The 16,020-nt window shown below is 42.8% G+C and overlaps 1 protein-coding gene across 1 annotated transcript in view; it reads left to right on the plus strand.

The window, feature by feature from the left end:
• Positions 1-16,020, plus strand: part of GINS1 (GINS complex subunit 1) — a 43,819-nt gene that overhangs the window by 1,248 nt on the left and 26,551 nt on the right. The window contains exons 2-4 of the mRNA XM_003905182.5: positions 6,205-6,269; positions 9,522-9,620; positions 10,518-10,608. Of these exons, the coding sequence (XP_003905231.4) occupies positions 6,205-6,269; positions 9,522-9,620; positions 10,518-10,608 (255 nt within the window). The remainder of the gene's footprint in view (positions 1-6,204; positions 6,270-9,521; positions 9,621-10,517; positions 10,609-16,020) is intronic.

Here is a 16,020-nt window from a genome sequence, read left to right on the forward strand (position 1 = left end):
CGCTACGCAGCGATTTGGTGAATTTCCTCATCTGAGCACGTTTTAGCATTTTTCCTTGGACAGATTTGTTCCGGACCCTTAAACAAAACGTTTACAGGTTGCTTGATAATTTAGCATATCTTGCCCACTCAGGCATCTAAGCGTGGTCAGGAAAAGCTAGGCCTCTGGAACCTGGCTGAGATTCTGGTTCTGTAGTGTGACTTTGGGGCAGTTACTCAAGCTTTCTGTGCTCTCAGTTTTCTCATACGCAAAAATGGGGATGGTGACGATAATAGTACCCAACGCGTGATGTAGTGGACGCAAAATGAGTGGCACGTGTAAGGGTCTGTGCATATGCTTCACATACAGTAAGGGCTGAGTCAGTGTTAGCTATTAATATTCTTGTTCTCCTGCTGCTACTATTAATATTAGGATTATTTGTATTTTTCTACCACTGCTACCCCAGGGAGAGTGCTAAGCACTTCAGGTACATTATCTCTTGTCTTTCTGATAACCCTTTGAGAGCCAGGTGCCATGACTCCTGCCTGTAATCCCAGTACTTTGGGAGGCTGAGGCGGGAGGATCGCTTGGGGCCCAGGAGTTCAAAGCTGCAGTGAGCCATGATAGTGCCACTGCATTCCAGCCTGAGTGACAGAGGGAGACCCTGTCCCAAACAAAACAAAAATAACTTTTTGATGTTTAAACTATTGATTTCCACTTTTTTCAGCTATATATGCATAGGATTGGGGAGATTTAAGTATATTGCCTAAGGTGACACAGCAGGAAAGCTAGGATTTGAACCCTGGCACTCTGGCTCCAGAGCCTGCACTCTAAATTCTGTATTTCACTTCTGTCATAGAGCAGGCATTATATGGATATCAGGACACATTTTGCTGGAAGAGGGGCACAAAAACAGATAATAGAGTTCACCACAATAAGTGATACCAAGGAGGTGTAGCAAGGAGCACGAAGGAGAAACACCAGTATGAGCTGTGGTAGAGGAGGTGACATATGAGCCTTTCCATCCTCAAGGATGAGGTTACTGATCTGAGAAGGAAGTGAGGCATCCCAGCCAAAGGATGCTGCTGCACAAAGTCACGTGGTCACACTGGAGCAGGTGATCAATAGGATCTTTGGGGAGGCTAGGAAGGTGGCTCACAGCCTACATGAGTTTGTTGTTCACTCGTAAGGCATGCTGGGAGCTGGTAGAGGATTTTAGACAAGGAAGTGATAGGGTAATTTTTGTGTTTTGAAGATAACTGCGACAGCAATATGGGGAATGGATTGAAGAGAGGAAAGAATGGAACAGAGATGGCTACTGGGTGGCTGATAGAGCAGGTGAGAGGTGTGTGGTCTGAACTATGTCAGGTCAGTGGCACTGAGATCAGTGTCTGGGTTTTAGAGGCATGAAGCAAACACGACTTGTAACTATTAGAGCAGGGGCAGAGATGGAGCCCATAATGAATGAGAGGGAGAAATTGGGATCTTGGAGGATCCTCAGGAGACTGGGTAAACGACATCAGAGTTCAGGAGATCGAGTGTGTTGGGAAAGGTAATGCGTTTTGTTTTGAACACTAAAGAGCACCTAGCCGGACAATTAGATTGTCTTACAAATCAAGAAACTGAGCCAACACAAATTATGGGTCCAGTTAAGGAACTCGTCTGAATTTACAGCATATTGGAGATAGAGCTTCATCTTGAAGCCAGGTTTTCCAGTTTCCTATCAATTGTTTTTTCAACTTCAGAACAGTTACCTCATTTAAAAAGTTAGAAGGCAGCAGTCTGCAGCTCAGTAGAGATGCTGGAATGCAGGAGCGTGTAAGTGCTAAAATGTGGCTGGAGAAATAGGAACTTTAGAGGCCATCGTACATATCAGGACACGGGCCTAGAGAACAGAGAGACTGTGCCAGCAGCAGGTGCGGCCAAGCTGGATTTTGGACCTGACTCTGACACTTGGTTTAGCTCTGTTTTACTCAAATTTTAAGATAAATATTGGGTTATCACTTTGTGGGGCTAGGGGCTGGTCTTAAAAGTTGTAGAATCAGGCCAGGCGCGGTGGCTCATACCTGTAATCCCCCCACTTTGGGAGGGCAAGGCGGGTGGATCACAAGGTCTGGAGATTGAGACCATCCTGGCTAACAGAGTGAAACCCCGTATCTACTAAAAATACAAAAATTAGCCCGGTGGCCCGGGGCGTGCTTGTAGTCCCAGCTACTCGGGAAGAGCTGAGGCAGGAGAATAAGCTTGAACCTGGGAGGAGGTTGCAGTACACACTGGGGTCCGGGTCACAGCACTCAGCCTAGTCCAACAGAGTGAGACTCTGCCTCAAAAAAAAAAAAAAAAAACTTGTAGAATCACTCTTTTGTAGGTCTTAATTTGGTGGAGCACCTTTTGTCTCACTAGTACCTTCCACTGACAAACCCATCTGATGATCTCAAGGTGATTCAGCAGCCTGGAACACTCAGTCAGCCTGCGGAGGCTGGCTTCCGACTCAGTGGCACAGAGGAAGGCTGATGGTGGCTCTGAGAGGCCCTAGGACCACAGGCTTTTCTTTTTTTTACTGTTTTGAGATGGAGTTTTGCTGGTGTGGCCCAGGCTGGAATGTGGCTCACTGCAACCTCTGCCTTCTGGGTTAAGCAATTCTCTTGCCTCAGCCTCCCTAGTAGCTGGGATTACAGGCGCCTGCCACCACACCCAGATAATTTTATGTATTTTTAGTAAGCTGGGGATTTCACTATATTAGGCTGGTCTCGAACTCCTGACCTCAGGTGATCCACCCACCTCAGCCTCCCAGAGTTCTGGGATTACAGGTGTGAGCCACTGCACCTGGCTCAACACACAGGCTTTTCTTCTGGAATCACTCGTGGTGAAGTGCTGTGTTCAGCAAATAGAAAAGTGATTACTCCCTTTCAATATGCAGAATTGATGCTTTTTTTAAAAAGTGCATTTTTAGTAAAATTAGACCAAGCATGGTGGCTCACGACTGTAATCCCAGCCAGCACTTTGGGAGGCCAAGGTGGAAGGAACGCTTGAGCCCAGGAGTTCGAGACTATTCTGGGGCAACATAGTGAGACCCCATCTTCACAAAAAATAGAATTATCCGGTGTGGTGGCACAGATCTGTAGTCGCAGCAACTTAGGAGGCTGAGATGAGAGGATTGTATGACTCCAGGAAGTTGAAACTGCAGTCAACTGTGGTCACGCTATTACACTCCAGCCTGGGTGACAGGCTTAATCCCTGTCTCAAAAAGGAAAAGGTAAGAAAATTACCTTGGGCTCATGTAGAAGTCATGCTTGCATTTTTCACCAGGAATTACATCTTTTGAGCAGAGTTGAGTAGTTGATTTTGGAATTGTGCCATTTGTATATACCACAGCATTTTTGCCAACGCGTATATTTTGGCTCTAAAAATAGATTGCGAAAAAGAGATGGGATTGCTTCTCTTTGGATTGTTGGCAGACCTATTGGGCAACATTTAATCATTTCAGGCTGGACACGGTGACTCCCGCCTGTAATCCCAGCACTTTGGGAGACCATGGCAGGCGGATCACTTGAGGTCAGGAGTTTGAGAGCGGCGTGGCCAACATAGCGAAACCCTGTCTCTACCAAAAAAAAAATTACAAAAATTAGCCAGGCATGGTGGCTTACACTTGTAATCCCAGCACTTTGGGAAGCTGAGGTGGGTGGATTGCCTGAGGTCAGGAGTTCAAGACCAGCCTGGTGAACATGGTGAAACACTGTCTCTATTGAAAATACAAAAATTAGCTGGGCTGAGGCAGGAGAATCACTTAAACCTGGGAGGCAGAGGTTGCAGTGAACTGAGATCACACCACTGCACTAGCCTGGGCCACAGAGTGAGACTCCATCTCAACAACAACAACAACAAGAAAAATCAGAATTCTAATGTTTTATTTTTCCAAGGGAAAATTTGCCCCAAACTGGATATTAGAAAAACTCCTATGGCCAGTTTTTGCAGTGCAAACCAAAACCACTATTCCTTTTTCTTTTTTTGGTATTAACCTTTTAAGATCACTTTTTAAGCTGGGCCCAGTGGCACATCCTTATAATCCCAGCACTTTGGGAGGCTGAGGCGGGTGGATCACCTGAGGTCAGGAGTTCGAGACTAGCCTGACCAATATAGTGAAACCCCGTCTCTACTAAAAGTACAAAAAATTAGCCAGACGTGGTGGTGGGTGCCTGTAATCCCAACTACTCGGGAGGCTGAGACAGGAGAATCTCTTGAACCCAGGAGGCAGAGGTTGCAGTGAGCCGAGATTGTACCATTGCACTCCAGCCCAGGCAACAGTGTGAGATTCTGTCTCAAAAAAAAAGACCATTTTTTAGTAAATTATGAATTATTTGCATTATTTTTCTTTATACCTCATGCTTCAGTAGGACAATTGATATCTTTGTTCCTCAATTTTATTGATGTATAATTTACATACAACAAAATGTGTATTTTAATAGATTTTTGAATTTTGACAAATATGTACATCTTTATAACCAGCACCCTGATCAAGATTTCTGTAATTATCAAAATATCTCATGTACCCCATAAATATATATACCTACTGTGTACCTACAAAAATAAAAAATTTTTTTTTTTTTTTTTTTTTTGAGGCGGAGTCTCGCTCTGCGGCCCAGGCTGGAGTGCAGTGGCCGGATCTCAGCTCACTGCAAGCTCCGCCTCCCGGGTTCACGCCATTCTCCTGCCTCAGCCTCCCGAGCAGCTGGGACTACAGGCGCCCGCCACCTCGCCCGGCTAGTTTTCTGTCTTTTTTTTTTAGTAGAGACGGGGTTTCACCGTGTCAGCCAGGATGGTCTCGATCTCCTGACCTTGTGATCCGCCCGTCTCGGCCTCCCAAAGTGCTGGGATTACAGGCTTGAGCCACCGCGCCCGGCAAAAAATAAAAAAATTAAAGAAGATTTCTGTAACTTTGACCCCCTTTTGTAGCTACCTCCCACCTATAGCCTTAGGCAACCATGAATTTGCTTTCTCTGACTATAGATGGCATTATTCTTTTTGGCAAACTTTTCCTGTAAAGAGCCAGATGGAATAATTTCATTTATACTCTTAAGTGAGGCTTCTCTTGCTCAGTATAATGTATTTCAGTTTATCCTCGTTGTGTACGTTGTCAGTAGTTCATTCTTTTTTTTTCTTTTTTTTGAGACGAAGTTTCGTTCTTGTTGCCCAGGCTGGAGTGCAATGGCATGATCTTGGCTCATTGCAACCTCTGCCTCCTGGGTTCAAGCGATTCTTCTGTCTCAGCCTCCCGAGTAGCTGGGATTACAGGCGCCTGCCACCACGCCTGGCTAATTTTTGTATATTTAATAGAGACGGAGTTTCACCATGTTGACCAGGCTGGTTTTGAACTTCTGACCTCAGGTGATCCACCTGCCTCAGCCTCCCAAAGTGCTGGGATTACAGATATGAGCCACCGCCCCTGGCCGATTCTTTTTATATTATTATTATTATTATTATTATTATTACTACTACTACTAGAGATGGAGTCTTGCTCTGTCGTCCAGGCTGGAGTGTAGTGGCACAATCTCGGCTCACTGCAAGCTCCGATTCCCGAGTTCACACCATTCTCCTGCCTCAGCCTCCCAAGTAGCTGGAACTACAGATGCCCACCACCACGCCCAGCTAATTTTTTGTATTTTTTAGTAGAGACAGGGTTTCACTGTGTTAGCCAGGGTGGTCTCTTGACCTCATGATCCCTCCGCCTTGGCCTCCCAAAGTGCTGGGATTACAGGCGTCAGCCACCGCACCCAGCCTTTTATTGTATTAGATATTTCAGATAAGTGGAAGGTTTATCCATCTATCAGTTGATGGACATTTGGGTTGTTTCTGCATTTTGACTGTTATGAATAATGCTGCAAAAAACGTGTTTTCTGTTTTCTTGAATATATATAAACTTAGGAGTAAAATTACTGGGTCATATGGTAATTCTGTGTGTAGCTTTTGAGGAACCGTCAAGTTTTTGCCCACAGGGCTATAGCATTTTCCATTACCATCAGCAATGTACGAGGATTCCAGTTTCTCGGCATCTCCAGTTTCTCCACATCTCACCAACACTTGTTATAACCATGCTAGTGGGGTGTGAAAGGATTATTGCTTTTTGCTAAAGTATGTAAATAAAATACACAGTTCAGTATTGATAGAATATTGCCACAGAATTGGTGAGGAAATCAGTGGATTTCAATATCGGTTTATATGTTCTAGGAGGATGGACTCAGACAAGTTCTGGAGGAGATGAAAGCTTTGTATGAACAAAACCAGTCTGATGTGTAAGTTTCATAAGATTGATATTCTAAAACAATTTAATAGTTAAGATGTTGAAATCGGCTGGGTGCGGTGGCTCACGCCTGTAATCCCAGCACTTTGGGAGGCTAAGGCGGGTGGATTACGAAGTCAGGAGTTTGAGATCAGCCTGGCCAACATGGTGAAACCTCGTCTCTACTAAAAATACAAAAATTAACCTGGCATGGTATTGGGCACCTGTAATCCCAGCTACTCAGGAGGCTGAGGCAGGAGAATTGTTTGAACCTGGGAGGCGGAGGTTGCAGTGAACCAAGATTGTACCACTTCACTCCAGCCTGGCAATAGGGCAAGACTGTGTCTCCAAAAAAAAGAAAAAGAAAAAAAGATGTTGAAATCAGATAACCTTGCATTAGTTTTTGGATGTGATTTTTAAAAATTGTCTGTAAAATTATCTGCTCTAGCTGTACAAATTAGCAGAAGTCTGAAGGAATTTGTGCTGATCACTGCTTAATAAATATCTGTTGTTTCTCTGATAGGAGTTGAAAGGAATTAGAGTGGACCTAAAATAAATGACATACCTAAAATAAAAAGTAAAAATAGGCCGGACACGGTGGCTCATGGCTATAAGTCCCAATGCTTTGGGAGGTAGGTCCCAATGCTTTGGGAGGCCAAGGCAAAAGGATCAGTTGAGGCCAGGAGTTGGAGACCAGCCTGGACATATAGCAGGACTCTGTCTCTATTTAAAGAAATAAAAATTAGCTGGGTGTGGTGACACACACCTGGAGTCTCAGCTACTCAGAGGGTAAGGTGGGAGGCTTGCTTGAGTGCAGGGGTGCTTGAGTGCTTTGAGGCTGCAGTGAGCTATGATCATGTTATGGCACCCTAGCCTGGGTAACAGAATGAGATATCCATCTTTAAAAATAATAAATAAAAATTAAAACCTAACAAAGTGAAATACATGGTTCCCACTGTTTTTATTTTTATCAACAGATGCCTTAGTGAGTTTGTTAAAGGAAGAATAGGCAGTTTATGAATGGATATAAATAGGAGCAGCAATGATTTCTGATAGTTTGAGTGGAGTTCTCTGAGAACTAGCTATAAAAGTCTTCAGTGTAGTAGGTCCAGAGAGGTGACTAGATTTATTGACTCTTTAGAACTGAGCATGGTAGCTGGCACAGTGGAGAATTTGGGCTGTATGACAAACTTCATATGTTCCTGTGTGACACCAAAGGGAGTCAAGTACTGGATCAAAGTTGAAGTTTTCAAGGTCTCAACTTAGAAGTCTGTCTGTGACATGAGGTTTCCTCTTTGGACTTGTTCGCTACAGTGTTTTTATCTGTTACTTGAATATAGAAATCAGTGTTATGGCTAGTAAGATTTGTAGGGCACATAAAATGATAGGAGCGTTTCCAACTCCTGTGTTTAAGGAGAGATACAGAAAAATCTTTACAGGTGGACTTAGGAAGTGAACCTCAACAGATCTGCAGTAAATATAAGGCAAATGTAAAGTCCTGAACTCAAGTCCCTAAGCCATTCATTGATTTACTCATGAATATGTACTAAACAAATATATATCAATAAGTGGCTCTACTATTTCAGTGGTAAACAGCAGTCAAGATGGCTGTCCCGGGGCAGGTGGATCACCTGAGGTCAGGAGCTTGAGACCAGCCTGACCAACATGGTGAAACTCTGTCTCTACGAAAAATGCAAAATTAGCTGTGCATGGTAGTGCATGCCTGTAATCCCAGCTACTCGGGAGGCTGAGGCAGGAGAATCGCTGAATCCGGGAGGCAGAGGTTGTGGTGAGCTGAGATCGTGCCATTGCACTCCAGCTTGGGCAACAGTAGCGAAACTCCATCTCAAAAAAAAAAAAAAAAAAAGATTCCTGTCCCTGGCCCTCACTGTCTAGTGCAGAATACAGATAGATATGAAATATAGATATGCCAAATTGGGATTCATGCAATGAAGGAAATCAGAAGAGTACAAGGAGAGAAAAACGAATAGAAGGTCTAGCTTAAATTGAGGGATCAGGGAACTTCTCTCCAAGGAGGAGACATTTCAGCTGAGGCTTGCGGGAGAGGCAGGCCTTAGGGAGGCAGTAACAGTGGGCATAGAACATTCTAGGTGGAGAGAACAGCATATGCAAAAGCCCCTGAATCATGGAAGAGAATGGAGCACTCTAGAAACTGACACTTAAAGAAGACCTATGTGGCTGGAGTTTGGCAAGTGGCAAAGGGTGACACCAGATGAGGTGTAAGTGTGGACAGGTGGTGGCGTGTTTGTGTCTTAAAAGATCATCCTGGTTGCTGTGTGGAGGGGCTGAGAGGAGGGGGAAGCTGGTCACCAGGTTACTAGAGATTTAACTCGGACTTGGTAGAAAGTGAGAAGGTTGTAGATGTTTTGGAGGAGACCCTATAGGCCTTGGTTCCGTAAGGGAATGATTTTCTTGTATTCTCTGTGTTTATGCCATTTGCAAATTCATGATCCAAAATACTGTCTTCCACCTTCCTAGTTTCATCAGACTTTTATAGGGTGGCAGAAGTATATAGAACAGCCCTAGAAGACATGACAAGATGGGACATGTATTTTGCCTGTATTATCAAGGCCTAGCACAGTGCCTGGCATAGAGGCAGGTACTACATGAATGAATTCTTTTTATATTCATCTGGTTGTTTAAAAACTCCAACGTAAATTCTTATTCATTCAAAGGTTATATGTACTTTTTATAGGGTAAAACCAAAATTTTCAGTGTGAAAAATACTGAAGTATAGTACGTACACGTATTTGGAGATCAACAGATATTTGTTAGATGAGTGAAAGACCATTTTGACTCCATTTTAGCTCACTTTATTATAATGAGGATTTGGAAGCTCCACTGGAAGGGAGGTACTGTGTAGAATAACAACATGATGTAAGTCCATAACCTCATGTCCATCGTGTTAGGTTTGTCTCTTATTTCAGCATGATAATGGAATCTCGAAAAGTGAACAAACACAGTGTCTTTTAGAAAGAATAGAGATTAATCAGTGTGCAAAAATGCAAAGTACCAAATGCCTAAACAAAATGTATCTGATAGCATGATCTTAGGCAAGTTGTTTAGGTTTTGGCTTTTTAACATATTAGTAAAAGCTCTGGTGTACAAATAGTTATTATTTGCTTAGGTTAACTGCTAATCACAAATGGATTAAAAACAAGCATGTGACTCAGTTGTTAGCTTTGAAAATTTTACTTAGCCTGAAAAGTACATATTTTTTTTTCTTTTTAAATGCTCCTATCAGGAATGAAGCGAAGTCAGGTGGACGAAGTGATTTGATACCAACTATCAAATTTCGACACTGTTCTCTGTTAAGAAATCGACGCTGCACTGTAGCATACCTGTAAGCTTCTCAGTTTTTGCTTGGGTGGCAGGATTTTCAGTTGACCATCTCAAATGGGTAACATGAAATCTTAGATTTCTCTCTCTTTATAAGCATTCTAAATTTTTCCTCTGTTTTTTCATTTTTTAAATTTTTTATTATGAGAAAACACTTTTAAAAGTAGGGAGAATAATACTATTATGAACCCCAGTGGAGCTATCATAGGGTTGTAACAATTTTTATTGTTTTGTCATATTTTCTTCATCGTGTTTGGCTTGTTGGTGCCACACTATTTAAGAGCATCATGGTCTTTCACTACTGAATATGGTAGTGATCTTACTATTTTTCTTCTTTGTCTTAGAAATAAGGACCTTTGGCCAGGCACAGTGGCTCATGCCTGTAATCCCAGCACTTTGGGAGGCCGAAGCAGGTGGATCACCTGGGGTCAGGAGTTCGAGACCAGCCTGGCCAACATGGTGAAACCCCGTCTCTACTGAAAGTACAAAAATTAGCCGGGCATGGTAGCAGGTGCCTCATCCTAGCTACTTGGGAGGCTGAGGCAGGAGAATCGCTTGAATCCGGGAACCAGAGGTTTTAGTGAGAGGAGATCGTGCCATTGCACTCCAGCCTGGGTGACAAGAGCAAAACTTATCTCAAAAAAAAAAAAAAAAAAGAGAGGGAGGTGGGGAAGAAAGAAATAAGGACCTCAGGGACCTTTTTCCCAGGACTATTGTGCTACTGTCACACGTGGAGGAGTGGACAGTGCTTTCAGGCCGATTCTCAGACTGTGCTCATGTTCCTCTTGTTGTCCCTAAGATGTCTTTTTAGAGCTGGTGTGTTTGCATCAGGGGCCAAATGAAGTCCACACATGATCCCTCTTTTATTCTTACGCCACCCAATACCTTCTTGATATCCTAGGTATGATCGCTTGCTTCGGATCAGAGCACTCAGATGGGAATATGGTAGCATCTTGCCAAATGCATTACGATTTCACATGTCTGCTGAAGAAGTGAGTTAGCATTGTTCAAGTTTATAAATTTTGAAAATGCTGAAGTTCTGGCATTGTTCTATAATAGTGTTTATTGGTATTCCTCTTTCTGTTTTTAATGTCTGTTTTCCCCCAATTTTTGTCTGGTGTTTAGTATACAATGTGAGGGGACCTATGTGGTGTAGAGTAATTCTAAATGATATGTGGAAAATTCTATTATTACTTAACAAAATGGAGTCCCATGATGTTACTTATTAGTGATCCAATCAGTGGGATTAAAAAACTGGCATTATTATTTGGGGATATTCCATAAAATGTTTATGTGTATATATACTTTCCTAATGAAAATTCATATTTGCCTAGTTACTGAGGCAAAGAGGAGCTAGCCCATTATTTAAGGACATAGGATTGGGCCAGGCGCGGTGGCTCAAGCCTGTAATCCCAGCACTTTGGGAGGCCAAGACGGGCGGATCACGAGGTCAGGAGATCAAGACCATCCTGGCTAACACGGTGAAACCCCGTCTCTACTAAAAAATACAAAAAACTAGCCGGGCGAGGTGGCGGGCGCCTGTAGTCCCAGCTACTTGGGAGGCTGAGGCAGGAGAATGGCGTAAACCCGGGAGGTGGAGCTTGCAGTGAGCCGAGATCCGGCCACTGCACTCTAGCCTGGGCGACAGAGCGAGACTCCGTCTCAAAAAAAAAAAAAAAAGGACATAGGATTGGAGTCAAGTGGGCTTAGGTTCAAATCCTGGCTCTCTTCTGTCTAATCTTGAGCAAGTCACTTGACCTGTTTCTGTGCCTAAATTTCCTCGTTACAGAATGAAGATCATATTACCTATCTATTACAGGTTGCAATGACTTCTGACACTAAACTACCTGCAGTTATTGTCAACTAAGGAAGCTCACACAAGCTTTGATGTTCAGAGTGTGTATTGGGGCTTCATTACGTAGACATGATTGATTAAATCACTGGCCCTGTGATTGAGCTCAATCTTCATTCCTCTTCCCCTTCCTGGAGGTCAGACTGACATCAGGAGGCCCAAAGGCCCAATACTTTAATCACATGGTTGGTCTTTCTGGGGTGGCCAGTCCCAACTCTGAGTCATCTTGTTAGCACAGACTATCTAGGGGTTCACCCCAAGTCACCTGAGTAGCACATACTCTCAGGGCACATCATGAATAACAAGACGCTCCTACTAGTTGAGGAAGTCCAATAATTTAGAAGCTACTTCCCAGGAATGAGGGAGAGAGGCCCACCAAATTCTTTATTCTACAACAGTGTTATTACAAAGCCTATCAGAGGGTTACTTCAGGTGATCCATGTGAAGCACAGCATAGCATGGCACTCAATAAATTTTTTTTTTTTTTTTTTTTTTTTTTGAGACGGAGTCTCGCTCTGTCACCCAGGCTGGAGTGCAGTGGCCGGATCTCAGCTCACTGCAAGCTCCGCCTCCCGGGTTTACGCCATTCTCCTGCCTCAGCCTCCCGAGTAGCTGGGACTACAGGCGTCTCAGCCTCCCAAAGTGCTGGGATTACAGGCTTGAGCCACCGCGCCCGGCCAATAAATGTTAACAGTTATTACATTACAGTTGCATAGCACAGAGCTTAAGAAAGCAAATATTCAGTGTAGCAAACCACCATGGCACATGTATACCTATGTAACAAACCTGCATGTTCAGCACATGTATCCCAGAACTTAAAGTAAAAAAAAAAGCAAATATTCAATGTGTTTGTCATTAGATTCTGCACATTTTTGAGTGATCTATTTGTTGTCATAACTTTGTTTTCATTCTGTTCATTTTCTGCATAAATAAATGAGTAATCTCTACCTCAGATTTACCAGTAACTACGAAATTGGTAACATGTTAGTACCTCACTTTATGCTGTTTGTGTTCAAATCTACTTATATTAATTGAACTTTGGGGTACTTCCTGTGTATTATGGTGAGATGAACAGAACACTATGTTGTTTCTCTAACAACAGTAGCTTTAATGATTTTTCTCATACAATATTTTAGATTAATTTTTTAATGTATTTTTTTGAGATGGAGTCGCGCTCTGTTGCCCAGGCTAAAGTGCAGTGGTGTGACCTCTGCTCCCTGCAACTTCTGCCTCCTGGCTTCAAGCAGTTCTCCTGCCTCAGCCTGCCAAGCAGCAGTGATTACAGGTACGTGCCACCATGCCTGGCTAATTTTTGTATTTTAGTAGAGATGGGGTTTCACTATGTTGGCCAGGCTGGTCTCGAACTCCTGACCTCATTATCTGCCCCCTTCGGCCTCACAAAGTGCTGAGATTACAGGTGTGAGCCACAGCGCCTGGCGATTAATATGTTTTTTTTTTTTTTTTTTTACGGAGTCTCGCTCTGTCGCCCAGGCTGGAGTGCTGTGGCCGGATCTCAGCTCACTGCAAGCTCCGCCTCCCGGGTTTACGCCATTCTCCTGCCTCAGCCTCCGAGTAGCTGGGATTACAGGCGCCCGCCACCTCGCCCGGCTGGTTTTTTGTATTTTTTAGTAGAGACGGGGTTTCACCGGGTTAGCCAGGATGGTCTCGATCTCCTGACCTTGTGATCCACCCATCTCGGCCTCCCAAAGTGCTGGGATTACAGGCTTGAGCCACCGCGTCCGGCCTGATTAATATGTTTTTTATAGTTTTGTAAATGATTACAAGCTACGTTTATTCAAGCACATCAATTAGATTTCATATTGGGCATTGTTTCTGTAAGGGTGGCACTTTTCTGTGATGACTGAGTTCCCAAAGTCAGTTTCTATTTTAATGAAATAAAACAATGTTAACAGCAAATAAAATAATTTTTTTTTTTGAGATGGAGTCTTGCTCTGTTGCCCCGGCTGGAGTGCAGTGGCGTGATCTCAGCTCACTGAAACCTCTGCCTCCCGGGTTCAAGCGATTCTCCTGCCTCAGCCTCCCAAGTAGCTGGGATTACAGGTGCCTGCCACTACACCCCGCTAATTTTTTTGTATTTTTAGTAGAGACAGGGTTTCACTGTATTGGCCAGGCGGGTCTTGAACTCCTGACCTCGTGATCCACCCGCCTCAGCCTCCCAAAGTGCTGGGATTACAAGCATGAGCCACAGCGCCTGGCCTTATATAAAATAATATTAATGAGTCTAGAGATTAAGTTGTTTGAGAATAGTGAAACCTGAGATAGTTTCTTGGAAGAGTTTGTGAATTACTGCAAAACTGGCAGATGACTTCCTTCTACCCCAGTGACCTCATCTATAAAAAGGAATATGCCAGCCTGGCCAACATGGTGAAACCCCGTTTCTACTAAAAATAAAAAAATTAGCTGGGTGTGGTGGCGTGCACCTGTAATCCCAGCTACTCAGGGAGGCTGAGGCAGAACAATCGCTTGAGCCTGGGGCGATGAGCCGAGATCCCACCCCTGCACTCCAGTCTGGGGGAGAGAGTGAGACCCTGTCTCAAAAAACAAAAAGAAAAAGAATAAAAGGAATATACATGGTCTCATTCTCTTAGTGGTGTTTTGGAAAAACTTAAAAATGAGAACAGATTAATACAGATATACTCTAGTAGACCGCAGACATCCCTGCTTGAGCAATTGCATGGTGGCAACTTCATCAACCATTTTGGACCAGTAACAAGGAATATTTCCAGGTATCCCTGACAACTTACAGGAGCCTATTAGGTCTGAATGTCATCATAGGTGTCTGTGTTACCCAAGGATAGTGCTTCAGTGGGTGACTGAAGCACATGGACTTGAGTCTGCCACCTGAATTCAGATCCTTGCCTTGTTAACTCTGAGCCCTTTGCCGAATTATCTAATCTCTCAAAGCTTCAGTCCTTCATGAATAAAAAGAAGATAATAATACTAGTTACATCATGGGGCAATGACAAAGAGTAAATAAAATAAGCATATTAAAATTTTAGCAAATTCCTGGTATATAGTAAGCACTTTATTATAGGGAATGATGATCTTAATATTGTTGACTTAGGGTAACAATAAAAGTAAAAGCAGAGCTAAAATAAGGTTACTGACATGAAACAGATGATCATGTGTTAATAATGTTTAGAGAAAACACCATTGAAAGAATATGAAAGTACACGGATTATAAGTAAAAAAAACTTACTGATTTCAAAATAGTAACATCTTTTGTTTTCAAAATAGTAACATCTTTTATGTTTTTAAAATAGTAACATCTTTTGTTTTTTGATTTCCTAAGTTGCTGTTTAGAATCTTGAAGACATTAACATATGAGAGATAGTGAAAATAGGGATTTTTTCTTTCCTATTAATATTTTTCCATAAGGAAAAATAAAATAAAAATTTGTGACTATATCAGTATGTTCTTTTGTGGAAGTAATGTGCTGATTCTACATTGCCCTTTTATCCGTGAAAGAGACTAAATGAGGGTAACACCCTCATTGTCAAAACAGCTTCTGATTTTTCTTCCACTTCATCTTCTCTTTGGGGTCTGTTACACTCTACTGTTCTCAGTGGAGACACCCATGTTTGACTCATTTGGCAAGATCTCTCTCAGAGAACTTTTCTTCATACTTACCAATGCAAAATGTCATTTTTTTATCCTTTGTATTATAAAAGACAATGCAGTTTTTACCACCTTGGCCTACATACCTTTTACATCTTTTAAAATCACTTGGTTTAACCATTTGCATTGTGAAATCTAACATAAAAACAGACACATGCAAACACATCTGGAAAGGTGCAGAAAACGAACATGTACAGCCCAACGATGTAACACTGAGGAATTCCTATGTATCCATCACCCTGTTCAAGAAAGAACATTGCTCCAGAACCTTTGTGTCCCTCCTGCCAGTGATCACTACCCTCCTGGCTTTTGTGTAGACTGATCACTTCCTTGTTTTTAAAAATCTTATTGCTCTGGGTGCAGTGGCTCACACCTGGAATCCCAGCACTTTGAGAGGCCAAGGTGGATGGATTGCCTGAGCTCACGAGTTTGAGACTAGTTTGAACAACAGGGTGAAACCCCATCTCTACCAAAAAAAGAAAAAAAGCAAAAACAAAAACAAAAACTTAGCCAAGTGTGGTGGTGTGTGCCTGTGGTCCCAGCTACTCAGAAGACTGAGGTGGGAGGATCGCTTGAGCTTGGGAGGCAGAGGTTGTACTAAGCCGAGATTGCGCCACTGCACTCCAACCTGGGTGACAGAGTGAGACCCTGTCTTAAACAAAACAGCAACCAAAAAAACTTGCTATTTACCACCTAAGCCTGCATTTCTAAACACTGTAATTTAGTGTTGCCCATTTTTTGAACTTCATATAGATTCATGCAGTATCCTTTAATGATTGATGACTTTCACTAAATGTAATATTTTTGAGATTCTAACCTGTTGATATATTAGCAAGAGCTCATTCCTTGTTTTTGATATATTAGCAAGAGCTCATTCCTTTTTTTTTTTTTTTTTTTTTTGAGATGGAGTCTC

Source organism: Papio anubis, chromosome 16 (assembly GCF_008728515.1).
Source record: "Papio anubis isolate 15944 chromosome 16, Panubis1.0, whole genome shotgun sequence".
NCBI lineage: Eukaryota > Metazoa > Chordata > Mammalia > Primates > Cercopithecidae > Papio > Papio anubis.